At 62.9% G+C, this 16,542-nt stretch overlaps 1 protein-coding gene across 30 annotated transcripts in view; it reads left to right on the plus strand.

Moving 5' to 3' along the window:
• Positions 1-16,542, plus strand: part of TSNARE1 (t-SNARE domain containing 1) — a 95,976-nt gene that overhangs the window by 13,317 nt on the left and 66,117 nt on the right. For all 30 annotated transcript variants that reach the window (XR_014842897.1, XR_014842889.1, XR_002343044.2 and 27 more), the window contains exons 2-3: positions 13,566-13,652; positions 14,345-14,468. Coding sequence is in view for 16 of the 30 variants with exons in the window: in XM_085020995.1 (XP_084877121.1) it covers positions 14,381-14,468 (88 nt within the window). In the remaining 14 variants the exon portion in view is untranslated. The remainder of the gene's footprint in view (positions 1-13,565; positions 13,653-14,344; positions 14,469-16,542) is intronic.

The raw sequence follows: 16,542 nt of genomic DNA on the forward strand, positions 1-16,542 counted from the left end.
CAGGGCGGGCTGCTCGCCATCTGCTTCCAGGAGGGGTCTTTGCACCCTTTTCTGGCCCCCACCCCCACCCCGCGGCATCTCTGAATCGAGGCTGGGCCACTTCTTCTTCACCGTTCTTTTTGAAAAATGTTCGCATCCTTTTTTGTGTGTGTGATAACACACACAGAGCAGGCAGTTGATCGCTCTTACTCTTTAGAGATGCAGAGCCCTGTGGCGTGAGGTCCCTTTGTGTCGTGCAGCCATCGTCCAGGCCTGAAGCTCTGTCCCCGCGGGGCCCTCACTCCCGGTCCGCCCCACCTCCCCTTTGTCTCCGCGGGTTTGTTGACTCTAGAGACCTCGTGGGAATGGCATCCTGCGGCTCTGTCGTCTCGTGATTAGCTTATGTCACTCAGCGGAGGTCTTCCCGGCTCCTCCGTGTCGAAGCGGGGCTCAGAGTGCGCCTCCTTTTGGGGCTGGTTGAAGGCGTCGTTGCCCGGACGCCCCGCGGTGCCTCTCCGTCCATCCGTGAGTCCGTCCCCACGCTGGGTCGTGTCCACTTCTTAGCCGTTGTGAAGAGTGCTGCTCTGAACACGGTGGGAGCTGTCTCTTCGGACCCGCCTTCCGATCCTTTGGGTGTGTTCTGGGAAATGGGATTTCCGGATCCTACGGGTATTCTGGTTTCACCTTTTTTTTCTTTTTTGAGAAACTGCCATCCTGTTTCCACAGCAGCTGTACCATTTGGCATTCCCATCAGCAGTGCCAAGGGCTCCCGTATCTCCACCTCCTCCCAAATCGCTGTTTTCTTTTTCTTTCTGGATAGAAATCGTCCAGGTGGGGTGAGGTGGTCTCAGGGGAGTTTTGACTTGCATTTCCCCGACCATCAGTCACGTGGAGCATGGTTTCAGGTGCTTATCTTCTTTGGAGAAATGTCTGCTTGGCTCCTTTGCCCACTTTTTCACGGGGTGTTTGTTGTGGTCGTTGTCGATGTGTTTTAGGAGTTCTTGTTATACTGCGGAGAGTACCAGATACACCTTGCAAATGCCCTCTCCCATTCTGTGAGTCGCCTTTTCTCACTGTTGATAGGGTACTTTGATGCACAAAAGTTTTAAATTTTGATGAAGTCCAATTTATCTATTTTTCTTCCCTGCGCTTTTAGTGTCATGCCTAAAAAGTCATTGCCAAATCCAATGTCCGGATGTTTCCTCCTATGTTTTCTTCTAAGAGTTTTGTAGTTTTACCTCTTTGGGTCTCTGATGCATTTTTGCCTTTATTTTTTTTACCGTGTAAGGTAAGTGTCCAACTTCACTTTTTTGCGTGTTTTGCATCCAGTTTCCTCAGTACCGTTTGTTCCAAAGACAGTCCTTACCCCGTTGAATGGTTTTAGGAGTCTGGGCAAAAATCACTTGCCCACATACGTGAGCACTTGTTCTGGGCTCTGTTCCCCTCTGTTGGGCTGTGTGTCTGTCTTTATGTTAGTGCCACACCGTTTTGATTACTGTAGCTTTGTAGTGAGTTTTGAAACCAGGAAGTATGATGCCTCCAACTTTGGTGTTTTTCAGAATTGCTTTAGCTCTTTCAGAATTTTATTGGTCAATCTGGGATAAATCTTTTTTTCCTGGATCAACCCTTTGTAAGAGTCCTGCCCCCTTTTCTGATTGAGGTGGGGATGGGGACTTCGAGGCCAGTGGCTTTCAGGGGCTGTGGCCCTCCATGCTGGCATGGAGGCAGGCTGCTTGCTGCAGTCCCACCTCCTCTGTCGCCTGAGCCAGGTTGACTTGGCAGGAGGTCCTGCTGCTCAGGGGCGTGGTGAAGAGGGCTGAGGTCCAGGTCAGCCCGAGATGCTCCTGCACGTGCTTCCCGAGGTCTGACCGCTGCCCCGCGTTCCCTGCCCCTCGTGACCTCCGTGCTACGTCCACCCACTTCCACCCGCTCTAGGTGGCCCTTCCCTGCCTTGGGGCCTGTGAATCGTCTTTATTTCCTACTGTCTCTGAATAGGAGGCGCAAGCTTTAAGTTTTTGGTGGCTTTTTAAAAAATTTTCTTTTTGTTTGCTTTTCAAGACCGCACGAGCGGCATATGGAAGTTTGGCCGCTTCCCAGGCCAGGGATCAAACCCCAGCCACAGCTGCAACCAGAGCCGCAGCAGTGACACCACCAGATCCCTAACCGGCTGACATGAAGGAACTCCTTGGGTTTTCTGTTTATTTGGGTAGTCATTCTCATTGCCTTAGTGTGATTTCTAGAAGGAAAGAGGAGGAGACTTGCTAGCATGGGCAGCCACCTTTGTACCCGTCTGTCATCTCCTGGAGCCGTGGGGATGGAGAGGGGGTGCCTGGTCCAGATGCCTGTTCTGGTGCCCGCGTTTCCTAGGGGCTCGGTAAGCACTGCGCGAAAGTTAACCACACACCTGCTCTGAGCTGCCATGACAGGAGGGCCGCCGGCTCTGCAGGGTTGAGCCCCAGGCTGGGGGAAGGCAGACCCACCAGGTCCGGAGTGGGGCGCGGGTGAGGCCGGCCGCAAGGGCTGGGGCCTCTTGTGCTCAGCACCGCGGACAGCGCCAAGGGCCAGGCCTGCATCTTGCAGCCCATCCCGCCCGTGGACACCGCCTCCTGCAGGCCTTGGGGTGAGCAACTGGAGGCACCTGGCAGTCGGCACCAGTGGGTTGGTGGCAGGCGGTCGGGGAGGGGCTGCCAGGCGTTGCTCTGGGTTGGGTGAGGGCGAGGGCTTTCTCCAGGGCCTTCCTGCTGGGTCTGCACTTTCAGCTCCAGCCCACGTCTCCTGCCTGAACTCTGGGCAGTGACACTTGGGATTTAACTCTTCCAGCTGTGGGAAGGGCCCCCCCATCTTCCCGTCGCTGCCCCCTCCTGTGGGAGGAGGGTTGCTCTCCTCAGCCAGTTGACTTGCTCAGGCTTCTCCCCTCAAAGCAACAGACAGACGACAAGCTGTCCCCAGCACTGCCCCGTCAGCATCCCTTCATCCCATCATCTGCGAGAGAGAAGGGCTGGTGGCTCCTGGGAGGACAGGGCTGCCGCAGAGGGTCGGCCTGGCGATGCTGCCACTGGGGGGCTGAGGGCTGGCCGTGCTGCTGGAGGTTTCCTGGTGGTAGAATTGTGTTGCTGGTGGTGCAGCCTCTGGCCGATGGTGTGGTGTGACGGTGAGGCTGGGGCAGAGCTGCACCCTGGATGCCTGGGTGGTGATGGTACCTTCCAGAAGAAGGCTCAGCCCCCGCCATCTCCCCGCGCCCTCTGTACTCGCCCAGCTTCGGTGAGCGTGGCCCATCTTGGCCCCGGACAGTGAGGGTCTGTGGGGCCAAGCCGCCTCCCCGCAGGGAGAAGGAGCTCTGGGTGTGGGGCTCAGGAAGGCTGTGCCGCTAGGATCGAGGCTTCAGCTGCATACTCACCCACTTTCCCTGTGACAGGTGGGCATAGCGGTGCCCTCAGCCAGCCTGTCCTCAGGACATGGGGACATGGCAGGTACATGGCAGCACCTCGGCCCCATGACTGCCCACAGAGGGGTGGGGGCAGTCCTGGGGCCTCTGCTGTCTTGCTGGATGGCTGTTGCCGTCCTTCCCTTGCTGGCCTCTGTTGGGGGAGCTGGGCTGTGACACCCGGGCATGGCCTGAGCTCCAGCCTTGATGCCGCTGCTCTGACCAGGCCACGGCCAAGGGCGGCGGGACCAGCACGGGCCTCAGCCAGAGGTGGACCTGGGTCTGGATCCCACCAACGGGGCTCACTGGGCAAGGTCCTAACGTCGCCGAGCTGAGAAGTGTGACAGCAGAGGCCCCCTCCGTGCCGTTACGGCAGCGGTGGCCGTGGGCGGGGAGGCAGGGCCTGGGCTGTCTGGCGACAGGGACGGGCTTCCCTCCCGAGCGGGCCGTGCCCGAGAGAATGGGGCCCCGGCTCCCCCTCTGGCCCTGATCCTCCTCCATCCACCCCACGGCCCCCAGAAGTCTTGGGGCGTGAGGGGAGCTTGACTCCCAGCCCCGCGCAGCTGTGTGGATCGGCTGCCACCCTGCCCTTGTGGCCCAGGCTCCTTGGCTGCCACCGTCTGGGCGAGGCCTGCTGTGCGCGGTGTGGCCAGGGCATCCGTAGAGCCCAGGCCTGGGGGAGGACCACCTGCCGGCCTGCGCCTCAGCCCGGGAACGCCGGCTGGCCTGGGGACCACATCCATCTCCGTTCCTCCTGATGCCAGAGTGACGTGCGTGCCTGGCCGAGAGCTTGGGCCCCGAGCCGGCTCATCCGCCTGCAGCCGGCGGAGCAGCCGTGCGGTGCCGTCGCTCGGAGCTGTCGGTCACACGCTCCGCAGCCCGTGCGCAGAGCACAGCGTGGTGGGGTTTCGTCTCGTTGCGGCCTCGTGCAGCCGTGACCGCTGTCCGGTTCCAGGACTTTTTCACCCGCGGGGGGAACCCCGTGCCCCGGCCCCCGCTCCCACTCCCGCCTCTGGCCTGCGCGCGGGGCCGTCCACGTCCTGCTTGGGGTGGGGGTAGGGGGGGTCGGTCCTGACGGTTCCCCTGGACCCGACACCGCGTCCCCCGTGGGGGCTGCTTCCCCGGGAGCGTTTCCTTCCGGCGCCGGTCTGCGCGGGCAGCGGGCCCGGGCTGTGCTCCCAGGAGCTTCCCCGTCCTCTTGCTGCCGTCTGAGCCCCATGAGCGCTGCCTTCTCTGGGGCTTCGCAGGAACACTGTCGCGTGGGGGGCTCTGTTTTAAGGACCTGCGGCGCAGCGCGGTGGCCCGTCCCACACACACGCTCTTCTTCCTGTTCCTTTGCGTCGCGTCTGTCCCCAGAGACCGGAGGGCGTCCCCTGCGCTCTGCAGCGGGACCTCGCCGTTGGTCTGTCCTACGAGCCGGAGGACCCGCCGGCCCCGCGGGGCTCTTTGCTCTGGCTTCTCGCCCTTGACCTCAGGATTCTGACGTCCTGCCCGCGCGGACGGGTGGACCCGCGTGTCCCTTCTTTTGTGTGCGTCTGGGCTGGTGTCAGGTTGGGTGACGGGGTGCAGGGGGGTGTGTCTATGAGAAACCTCTGAGCGGTTCCCCCGAGTGGGGGTGCCTCTGTGCCCGCAGCCGGGACGCTCGCTCTTCGGGGGGGCTGCGTCCAGTGGTTTTCTAGTGGCGTTTTTTACCTTCGCACCGAGTGTGAGCCTTTCCCCCCCAAGCGAATTTGTGCTAAGTCACCGCATCGTACTCTCTCCGTGGGATGTAGTCACTGCTTCACGGCCGGCTGTTTGGTGGTTTCGAGCTTTTTGTTTTTCATTTTGTCGTGTTTCTGGCTTCGGAGCACGTCCTGCCTGCTGACTTGGAGCAGAACTCTTGGGTGCAGGGTGGCTGCCTTCTGCGGATGAGTTTGCAGGGGCCGGTGCTGCTCGGTACCCCAGGAGGTGTGTGTGAGGCTGGTGCCTGCCGCCCAGCCTCTGCGCCTCCACCCCGTCCACAGTGGACCCTGGGGTGCACTCGGCTGCGGGACCGCCCCTGCGCGCTCTGGAGGCCGAGCTCCTGAACGTGGGCCCCGCCTTTCCACTTGTCCTGTCACCTTCCTGGGGAGCGCTTGGTGTTTGGGTGCTGGCTCCTCTGCGGGTTCCGTCCTGTGTGGGTTTGTCTAGCTGAGCAGTCTGATGGGAGACGAGCTGCAGGGACCTCCCCAGAGCTCCCTCTGTGGCCTAGCCAGTTCGCTCTGTCTCAGGGCCTCCCCCCACCCCATTTCCCACTGTTTTCATCAGAGAGAACCCTGCAGGGCCTGAATTCACAGACTTCCCACTTCTAACGTGATGTGCTTGGAAGCCAGTCCCCAGCGCCTGAGCTTTCACTTCCCTGAATTCTGTAGCTAAGGTTTTGGGGAGACCTGTGCCTTTGCGCGTTCAGAGGAGGCCAGACGGGCTCTTGCGTTTTGCTTTGTCATCACGCGGGTTGTGTTCTACTGCCTGTGTGTCACGGCCCACCCCCGTCCCTGCCTGGAGGGGTCTCGTCCCTGCTGGGCTGCGATGGCTCAGCCCAGGTTCTCTGGCGCTGGAGCCCCGGCCCAGCAGGTGGCTGGCGGGTTCCTGGGCTGGTCCTCTGCCAGGTCCCTCCTTGGCCTGCCCAGCTTCCCTTCGCCTGGCCTGGGGCAGACCCTGGGCTGGCCGGTGGAAGGGAGCGGGGCTCAGTGCTGCTCTGCCGGGCAGGGGCCGGGGCAGGTCCTGGGGGCTGTGGCTGAGACAGTGCAGGCTGGAGCCCTGAGGCCACCGGGGCTGCTGCAGGATGGCAGTCACGTCGTCCTCAGGGCTCACGTCCCGGGCGAGTGACGGGTGAGGTGTCCGGGCGGGGCCTCAGCGTGTCGCCGCCTCCCACCGGGTGGGCGCTTGCCCGGTGTCCAGCCGTGTGAACTGGGCCAGGCGTTGGCTCGCAGGGCCCTGAGGCCTGCCCGGCGGTCCTTTGAAGGTGCCTGTGCCCAGCCTCCGCCTGCTCCCATGGCCGGGTCTGAGCCCTGTGGCTCCTTCAAAGCCCAGATGGTTTCCTGCTCCCGGGGCTCGCACTCAGCCAGGCTGCTCCAGGTGCCAGCCCCCTCGCCTCCTCTCAGAGCTGGGGGGCTTGGGTCTCAGCAGGCTGATGCGGGGGGTGTTGGGGAAGTGCTGGGTGGGGACGGGCAGGTGCCCGGGGGGGCAGAGGCCGTGTGGCCTTGGTGAGTAGGTGTCCGCTTGGCCCCAGGTGGCGGGGCAGGAAGGGCAGGGAGTGGCAGGAGCTCGGGTTTGCGGGGCCGTCTGACGCGGTTCCCGTACCCCACGTTCCACAGCCTTGGGGGCCGTGCGTGGTCGAGCCCCGTTCGGGAGGAGGAGGCCAGGGCCGTGGGTCTCCTTTGTGGGTTTGTCCTCGAGTCCTCTAAGGAGGCTCTCCGGGCACAGGTCGGAAGGGACCTCTTTTCTCGGCTGCTTTTGTGTCTCTTCTCCGTGGGCAGCACAGTCCCTTTGGCGTGTGCTGCTTTATGCTGTGCTGTGCACTCCGTGTGCCCACGTGGCCGTGCACATCTGCCAGCTTCTCAGGGTTTCCCGAGAAGCCCTCTGACGTGTGATGTGCCCCTCAGGGTGCCTGGTCTGCAGGTCTAGCTGCAGATCTTGTTCCATGTTGGTTCTTGGTTTTACACACGGGGAGGTGCTAGCGGTTGTTAGAGCAGCTCTGTCCAGCTGTCACTTGCGTGCCCTGAAGCCCGCCCGTTGGCCGAGTTTCCAGCGTCTTCGCAGAGCTGTGGCTCCCTCACTGCATCCAAGCCCGGGACGTTTCACCCCCTGGAAGAAGCCCCAGGTCCCTTGGCAGCCTCTCTTGCCCACTGCCCACCCCGGCAGCCACCTGCCCCCATCCCGTCGCCTGCCCGCCTGTGGTGGACGTGTCACATCTATGGCCTTGCCCGCGTGGCCTCTGTGTCTGGCAGTGGTGTCTCCCAGTTCTCATCCACATTGTGGCAGCGGTGGCACCTCCTTGTCTGGGACTCTTGGGCCCGGGAAGGGGTGCTTTGCCTCGCGGTGCGTTTGGCGGTTTCCCGTGGGAGCTCCCTCGGCGCGTCCGGGGGTCAGGTGCTCGCGGGCGTCCGGTCGCCGTGGGAGAAGGGATGTCTTTGAGAGGAGGGTGGGCCAGCGGAGGGCAGCTTTCCCCGTGGTCCGTGCTCCCTCCTGCTCTGCCGTGTTTTAAAGCTGCCACGCCGAGCTTTGCCCATCTCGCCCGAGCTTTCTTCCTGGCCGCCCTGTCTTGCTTTGCTCTGGTGGCGGGAGCGCTGTCCCCTGCTGGCTCCTTGGGTGCAGGAGGGCTCCTGCTCTCTGCACGTGGATTTTAAACCCTGCTCTCGGCCAGAGTCTTCACTTCTGGACTTCTCACCCTGTCTCTAGGTCTCCCAGCTACTGTTGTGCCCTTGGCAGCCAGCATCGACCCTGCTTCTGCTTCCCGGGTCTCGCTGGCCTCGCCAGCTGCCCCAGAGCAGGGCTGGGCGCCTCTGCCCTCTCCTGGCGCTCTGGGGACCGCTTTCAGTGCGACCCTGTCAGTAGATGCTCGTCTTAGGATTAAAAGGTGTCCCCCTTTTCAGGAAGACACGTGAGGCTTTCCACCAGGAGTGTGGCTGCTGCTGTTTTCAGCTTCTATGGAGAAACTCAACAAATGCCCTTCTTTTCTGCCCGTTAACCTGGCATCACGTTAATAGGGTCCCTAATGCCGGATGTGCCCCATGTTCCTGGAGAAACAACTCAGGTTTGAAGTTTGTTTCTCAGCCTCTTGCTTCGTGTTCCGGTATCAGTATTCACAGCCAATACCTGTGTGTGACTTTGTCTTTGGGGGGCTGCCTCCAGGCTTCTGGATCCTTGTCATATGTGCTTCAGGAGCGAGCGGGGTTTTCCTGCGTCGTCAACACTCTGGAATAATTTATGGAGCTCTGGGTCTGTTTGGCTTTGGAAACGTGGCAGAATTCCCCTGCAAAACCATCTGGTCCTGGTGTTTTTGTGGGGCGCTTTTTATGAGAACGGTTTTTGTGTCTTTGAGCCAACTCTGTCCGTCGAAGCTTTCTGTCTCTGCGGGTGTCTTTGGGTGAGCTTCATTTTCCCAGGGGCTTATGCGTCTCATCCGCGAGTTACAGTTTTATCTGCATAGGATTTGAAAGTAGAGTCTTAGCGAGTCCTGAACTTTTTTGTTTGAGGGATTTGCCTCCCTTTTCATTCCTTATGTTGCGCATTTGTGCTTCTTCCTTCTTTTTGGGCTGAGTTAGCTCTTGGTTGTCTTTTTTATTAGTGCTTTTTAATTTTCTTTTTTCTTTTTTTGTCTTTTGCCTTTTCTCGGTCTGCACCTGCGGCATATGGAGGTTCCCAGGCTAGGGGTCTAATCAGAGCTGTAGCCACTGGCCTACACCACAGCCACAGCAACGCTAGATCTGAGCCACGTCTGCGACCTACACCACAGCTCACGGCAACGCCGGATCCTTAACCCACTGAGCGAGGCCAGGGATCGAACCCGCAACCTCATGGCTCCTAGTCGGATTTGTTTCCGCTGCGCCACGACGGGAACTCCTATTAGTCCTTTTTAGAAAGCAGGATTTGGGTTTACAGATTAGGTCTATCGTACAGCAGAAACTGGCACAACATTGTAAATCAACTCATAAAAAATGGATCATTTAAAAATAAATTAGATCTCTTGTTTTTCCGTTTTCTACCTCACTAACGTTACCAGCTTTTATTTATGCTGCTGCTTTCCTTGTGCTACTTTTGCCTTTTTTGGGCTCTCTTTCCAGCCTTTTGCACGAAGAGCGAAGTCCATTTGATTCCATTTTTTCTGCGAAACGTCCAGTGTTTTCCTCTCATTACTGCTTTAAACGTGTCTTACTGATTTTCCACGTGGTGTTTTCAGTTTGCGTTTGTTTAGGCGTCTCACCCTTTTGGTGCGTATTTCTCCGTTTTTCTCCAAGAGTCGTTTCTTCTTTTAGGAACCGGAGGACCGTGGTGGTTTCCTGCCGCTGCCGCGGGGCCCGGTCCTGGTGGCTTGGCCGCGCGGGGGCCCAGCCCGCCAGCCCGCCTGCCCCCCCCCCTCGGCTTGTTTGCTTTCCTGTCTCTCCATCGTCGTTTCCTTTGTTTTGTAGTTTTCAGTGTCCGGTCTTTGCCCTTAAATTTATCCCTGCTCGAGTCTCAGATTCGATCCCTGGCCTGGGAACGTGCCTGTGCGGCGGGCGCGGCCAGAAAAACCCACCTGGGCTTTGAGGGAGGCCAGGGCCTCCCCGGTGCCTCCACCCTCCTGGGCTGCGCTGGGTGCCCGTTGTCCTCAGGGCCCCTGTGACCCCGGACGGCTTCTCTGCGCAACCGTCCGGGTGGGGTGCTGGGCGCGACCAGCCGCGGGGCCTGTGTGCTGCCTGCCTGCGCCTTTCATCCCGGGGTCTCCAGGCTGGTGTGGCTTCCAGGGGGTGGACCGTGGGTAGCGGTCAGTGGGGGAGTCCTAGGTCCAGCTCGGGGGCCGTGTGCGGCCGACGCACGTGTGCCCTGTGCCCTCCGTGGGCAGCAGCCTGGGCCCCTCAGCGTCCACCTGGAGCAGCGTGGGCGGGACTGGGCAGCGCTGTTGCCTCCCATGTCACTCTTGGCCTCCAGGCCACGCAGCCCAGGGCTTCCTGTCTGCACCCCCCCACCCTCCCCCAGCCAGGGGGCGTGGGGGCGGAGTCGAGCACAGAGCCCCCCAGGAGGGCGCAGGACCAGGGCATGAAGGCAGCCGCAGCAGGAGGGCTTGGGCGGGGGGGGGGCTGCCAGCGTCCCTTCTGTTCTGCCAGCCCTGCCTCCACACGGAGCTGGGGCTGAGGAGGCCCTGCCAGGCCTGCCGGGTGGTGACCACCGCCTCCCACAGTCCCACTGCCCTGCCCTCTCCTTGTTGAGGGTCAGCGGGGGGCGGGGGGGGGGACAGAGGATCTCTGAGCAGTGGCACAGCATCTCCTGGAAGCGCAGCCCCCAGCCTGGCCTTGCGTGTCCCTCCTGGCCTCACCGTGTGTCTGGGGTGGGCTGCAGCCCCCGACACCCATCTGTGGTACCTGGAGAGCCGGATGGACCGGGGTTGTGCTTGGGGCGGGGGAGGAAGAGCGAGGGAGGGGTGAGCCCTGGGGCTGATGCGGAGCACGGAGAGAAGCGGGGACGCGGGGCTGAAGGACAGGGACCAGGAGGTGCTGGGTTGGAAATTGGAGGGCCCATGGCCAGAGCTTGGGCCACAGGGGTGAGGTCCCCAGGGCTGTCAGCAGTGACAAGGTCTGGGTGTGAGTGGGGAGCACGAGGTTCTGGAGAGGGGTGGACCCTGCCAGGACCTCCTCTGGCTGCCCCCCCCCAGGGGCGCCCCCTGCAGGTGCTGAGGCGTCTCCTGGAGGATGCAGGCCGGGGCTGCAGCAAGGCTGGTGCACCTCCCCTGCGGGCTTGTGGTCCGGCGGCTGCCTGCTCCTCCCCCGGCCCCACGTCCCCCCTGGGCTGGGTGGTCCTGAGCCCCCTTCCATGGGTGTGGGGCCACAGGCCTGGGAGACTCGGCCGTGGTAGCCTCTGGGACTTGTGGGCATTAGGGTGGGAGCAGGGGTGCAGGGGGGCCCCGGAAGTGTGGGCCCAGGTGCTGTGAGGGTGCCCTTCTCCACACGCCTCCTCCTGCTTGACTCCTCCCCACTCCCGCCACCCCCGCTGCTTCCCGGTACCTCCTGCAGGGAGGAGACTGGGTCCTGGCTGGGGACGGCGCCCCAGGGCTGGTGGGGCAGGCTCAGGACTGGGCCCCGTGAGGCCGGCAGAGGCATCGGGCGTCAGGCGGGGAGGATGCCTGCGCCCAGGGAGGCCTCACAGAGGCGCCAGCGGGAGGAGGTGCTGGGCAGGGAGCAGCTCTTACCTGTGGGGTCCCCGCACCCCTCCTGCTCTGGGCTCCGGGCGCGTCTCCTGGTCAGCGCAGGCCTTCCGGAGGCCGAGGGCAGGAGGAGGCAGGGAGAACCGGTCCTGCTCCTGCCTCTGGCCTGCGGGGCTCCCCTCCGGCCTCCAGCCCAGGCTGCCTCAGCGCTGCTGCTGTCCCCATGTCACCACTCCTGAAGGCCACTGACCGATGCCTCGCTCTGAGCCTCTGAGGGCGGGCGTGCTGCCCCATTCAAAGGTGCGAGAACAGGACCGGGTGTGAAGTGACTTCCCTACCTGAGAAGGACCTGTGCGCCATCCCCGGCCCCCGCCTAGTGGGGGCGGGCCCATCCTGGGTGCCCCAGTCTAGACAGTCCCGGTCCTTGTCTGCTGGGAGGCTCGGCTGGTCTCGGAGGTTCCCTGCCCCCGAGAGCCCAGGCCGGCAGAGGACAGCCGCAGGCCGAGGTCACGTCCTGCGTGGGAGCCTGTCCAGGGCAGAGCTGGCCCTGCTGCAGCCTCAGCACTGGCCCTGGAGCCCGGGTCATTGGAGCCCAGCCCGAGCGGTGTCCAGGCGTGCCCTCCGCTGGCGTCCAGTGGTGTCCTGCCGCCCGGCCGCCCCTTCCTCCTGGGCCTGGGGCTTTGTCCTGCGGGCAGGACTGCATGGCTGGGGCGTTCTCTGGCACCCACACTTCCTCTGGGGCCTCAGGGACAGGATCTGGGCCATATGGAGACAGACGGCTCCCTTCAGGCTGCTGAGGGGGCAGGTGCCCAGGGAAGCGCCTGGCGCCAGAGCCAGCCAGGGACACGAGGCCAGAGGAGGCTGGCAGCGCCGGGGGCGGTGGCGGAAGGCGCTCGGTAGGCGGCCTCCCTGGGAGCAGGCGTGGCTCCTTTGGCCTCTGCCCGGGGCTGTTCCTGGGCACCGCGGCCCCGCAGCATGCCCAGCCCTCTGGCCTGGCTCGGCCGCAGCTTCCGCCTGCCTGCTGGGCTGCCGGCAGCTCCTGAAGCCTTTGTCTGTCACTCCCTCCCTCCGCTCTTCTGGTTTCGGGTCGCCTGCCGTCTGCCCTCACTGGCTGGGGATACCTCGGGGAGAAGCGAGGGCGTGAACTGGCTGCGGGTGGATGGCGGGAGCAGCAGGGAGGAGGCTGAGGGCACAGCCAGGCCGCAGGGCACGTGGGGAGCCTGGGGATTTGGGTGGGCAGCTGCGAGCTCTGCGGCCCCTCTTGGGCTCCCAGCCGTGGCGGACAGGGCCACCAGGCTCCAGGCCCAGAGCCCTGGCCGGGTGGCACCGAGCAGCAGGCAGAGGACGCCCTGGCGTTTCGTGTTCCTGGACCGCATCCTCCAGCTGGGTGGCTCTGGGGGCCCAGCAGTGGGATGGCCTCTGTCTGGTCCCTGAGCAGGTTAGATGAGGTGGGGGCTGGGCTCTTCCCTCTTTCCCGCCTTGGTGGACCATGCCTGCCCATGACCACTCCCCTGATGGCCCTCCCACCCGCCCCGGTGCCAGCCCCTCTGCCCGCCCGCCCCGGTGCCAGCCCCTTTGCCTGCCCTCGCCCCTTGAACAGCAGGTGCTCTTCACCGCACCACCCCCGACCTTCCAGTTGCCCACCTGAGGCCCGCCTGTGGGCCCTGGGGCTGGAGGGCCCCAGTGCCCCCCCAGCCTCTGCCACGTGCTCTAGGTGGCCGTGGGGCTCTTGACCTGCTGTCCCTGCCATCTTCCCTGGCTGCCCCGCCCCTCCAAGCTGTGGCTTGGTCACCTTCTCGCTGCTCCTGACTCAGATCCTGTTTGAGCCGCTGCCTGGGGGCTCTGGCTGGGCCCCTGGGTCTGTGGAAGCTCCTGGTGAAGGCCTGGTTGCAGGATAGTCCAGCCGAGTCCGTTCAGTGCTCAGGTCCCTGAGGCCAGGCCCTTGTCCACAGTGGACACTGCACCTGGTACACAGGGGGTCACAGTTGGGCCTGTGGAACTGGGCCGAGTCCTCCTGGGTCCCTGCGCTGGACAAGGCTGGCGATTCTCTGGGGCCGCCTTTCAGAGATTTGAGGAGATGCTGGGTCCCCGTCCGGATCTCGTCTGCTCAAGGCAGACACCCCTGCAGCCGCCGCTATTTCCAGGCTCATCTCTCTGGATGATGATTTCACTGGAGTTTTGCAAATGAAGGTTTAATATTTTAGACTTATACATGCGTGAAGTTTAGAGAATAGGCGAGCACTCTGTGGTTAATTAAGGAAAAAGTCCCCCCCCCACGACTCAGCTGCTTTCTGGTTCTTCCAGAGGTCGTTGACCTGGTCTGAATGTCGCGCCTGTGTTGCTGCTGCTTGATTTCTCTCAGCGCTTCGACAGCGTTTCTTGGCGTGTAAGGTGAGTTCTCTTTGCCGCCCTCTCACCCGCACCCGCGCCCCCTCGCACCCTGGGCTCCCTGCCTTTTGCCGCAGCGTCCTCTGCCCTCCTGCTTGGGCAGGCGGCACCTGCTGATTCTGGACGCTCTCCTGGTCTCACAGGCTGTCCTTAGGGCTTTCCTGGGAAGGGGCTTGGGGGGACTGTTTTGAGACCCTGCTTTTGCAGGTAGGGAAACTGGGGGGCCGAGAGAGCCCGTGGCTTGTCCCCAGCCACGAAGGTAGCATGTGGCCCTGGCAGTGCAGCTGCAGGCAGCCTGCCCCCAGCCGGTCCGGCCCTGGTGGCTTGGGAGGGCCCGGCTGGAGACAAGTTTGGCAGGTGCCTGGGCCCTGCAGGTTCTTGGACGGCATGGTGCTTGAGCTCCCCCTGGGGTTGTGGGTGCCACCCTGGGTGGGGCACCCAGCAGTCACAGAAGCCAGGTGGGCGAGGGCAGGGAAGCTGGGGCTCCAGCGGGGCTGCTGGGATCTTTGTGAGGGGTCCTTGCGGGGAGGCAGCCTTCCCAGGGTCCCCACGCGGGGCTAGAGGGACAGGAGGGCAGCTGGGAGGGGCTCCCTGGCTGAGCTGAGCTCTGGCTCTGGAGTCAGGCTGGGGGTGGGGGGGTCAGAGAGCACCCCGAATCCCAGCACTAACCCCCCCCGCCATCTTGTTGCCTCCAGCTCTACAGGAGGGTGGCAGCCCCACCATCTGAGAAGATGTCCTATGGGCCCATGGCTGGCAGTGGCGGCCTGGGGAGCCGCAGCCCCTTTGGGGGGCCCTCCGGTCAAGCCTATCAGCCCCTGGGTAAGGACAGCGGGGGCGGGGAGGCAGGGCCGGCGGTGGGCGGGGCTCCGCTGTCTTGTGTTGGTTCCGTCCTTCTGGCCACTGCTGCCTGTGACTCCAGACCCGGGGTGATGCTGGCCCTGGGTCAGGGTCATGGGTGCTGCACTGTGTCAGCACCGGGAGGGACGGCCCTGCCATGGGGGCAGACTTGGGTGCTGCCGTCCCTCTGTGGTGGCCTGGGGCCGCCAGGGGAGCGTGGTGAGTGAGCGGCCTTCCAGAGCACAGGGTGGGAGCCCCCGGCGGGAGGCGCGTGGCTGGCAGGCGGTGGCCCGGGCCACGCAGCTGCTGTGGCCGAGGTTTCTTCGAGGTTTCTGGGGGCCGAGCCCCTGCTCTGTCCTCTGAGCTGTCTGACCCGCGGGCTGACCGCGCACCCGCTCCCTCGCCACCCTGCTTCCCCGTGTGAAGGGGGTTTGGGGCAGAACGTGTGGCTGCGTTGCCCGATTCACGTCCCTGGGGACGCTGGGCAGATGCGAGTGTGAGTGAGCGTGGCAGCAGGAGTGCGTGTGCACGCGGAGTGAAACGTGAGTGTCCGAGGGTTGGCGGCACAGACTCCAGGGCGCCTCCCCTGGCTCCGTGGCCTGCCCTCCGCCCCGAGCATGGGCACGGCTTCCGTCCCTGCCTCGTGGTCTCGCTCCCACGCGTCACCTCCTTAAGCAGCCCCTGCTGAGCCTGCGTGTCGCGGGACTGTGCGATTGTGAGATTCTGCCACTGGCTGGTTTTGCTGGTTTGCCCGCAGGTCACAGCCATCTGCTCGGCTGCCCGTCCGTCTCTGCTCTGGTCTCTGCATGGCCATGGCAGGCGCACCTGTTCCATGGGCAGGGGGCCGTTCGGGCACCCATTTTGGGCCGTGTTGTGCGATGGTGCTGAGGACCTGTGGGTGCCGGTGCTGTGGGTTCGCCCTGCGTCAGGGGTGCTGGCGGGAGCTGGGCCAGCCTGTTGGCTGGTGGTCGCGCACACCTGCCCCTGCTCCCGGGTCCTCTTGGCACCAGACGGCGGTGGCTTTGACTCTGCCCATCTGTGGACAGGCTTTGGTAGCTCCTGGTGGGAGTTCTCGTTCGTCCGGTAACTAATGGGATTGGCCCGTTTCCATGTGATTTGGGGCATTTGGCTCTTTCCTGGTGACTCTGTCGGTGCACCTCTCTCTTGAGTTTGTCGCTTTCTGTGGGTGTCCTGGAGAGGAAACCCTTGTCCCGCCTGCTGGCTTTTCTGTGTGGTGCCAGCTGATGAGGGCAAGTTTGGTTTTTTTTTGGTCTCCTGTCTTTTCTAGAGCCGCACCCGTAGCATATGGAGATTCCCAGGCTAGGGGTCGAATCGGAGCTGTAGCCGCCGGCCTACACCACAGCCATGGCAATGCCAGATCCGAGCCGCGTCTACACCACAGCTCATGGCAACGCTGGACCCTTAACCCACTGAGCGAGGCCAGGACTCAAACCCGCAACCTCATGGTTCCTTGTCAGGTTCATTAACCACTGAGCCACGCCGGGAACTCCCCTTTTTTTTGGTCTGTAAGTTCTTAGTTACGACCTGAGGTCACCTGAGTCTCGCCGTCACCTCCGTCTCGCCTGCCTCTTCCTGTTCAGCCGAGTAAACCCACCGGGTGACGGTGCCCTAACCTTCGCTTTCCTCTCAAGCTTGGGTGATGTTTTCACACTGAGGTCTTTCAGTCGCCTGGAATTGGGTCTTGTGCACGGCGTGAGGAGGGCTGGGGACAGATCAGAGTCACGGATTGTCCTGGCCCCTCTCCAAGGTCCCATCCGTTCCTGCAGACCGGCGGTGCCCCATCTGCCATCAGGGCACGTCCCGTATCCGTTCTCTTGGTCACTTTTTCTGTTCCTGTGCAACACCCCCCCCCCCCCAGTTTTCATTGAGGTGGTGTCACTTCCGGTGGTTTTTAGGGCCCGTCGCTCTACCTGCTTTTCCTTGGAAGTGTCTTTGGTGCTTTGGCCTCTCGTGGCTGAACGGATTTTAGAGCCTCGTCGCCTGACTGGCTCGGCCTCCACTGAGATGTGTGAAACCCGAAGTCCCTTGTCCTCCT

Source organism: Sus scrofa, chromosome 4 (assembly GCF_054392235.1).
Source record: "Sus scrofa isolate SSC_HxYL_T2T_F1_AM1 chromosome 4, Sscrofa_HxYL_maternal_Yorkshire_Landrace_v2.0, whole genome shotgun sequence".
Taxonomy (NCBI): Eukaryota; Metazoa; Chordata; class Mammalia; order Artiodactyla; family Suidae; genus Sus; species Sus scrofa.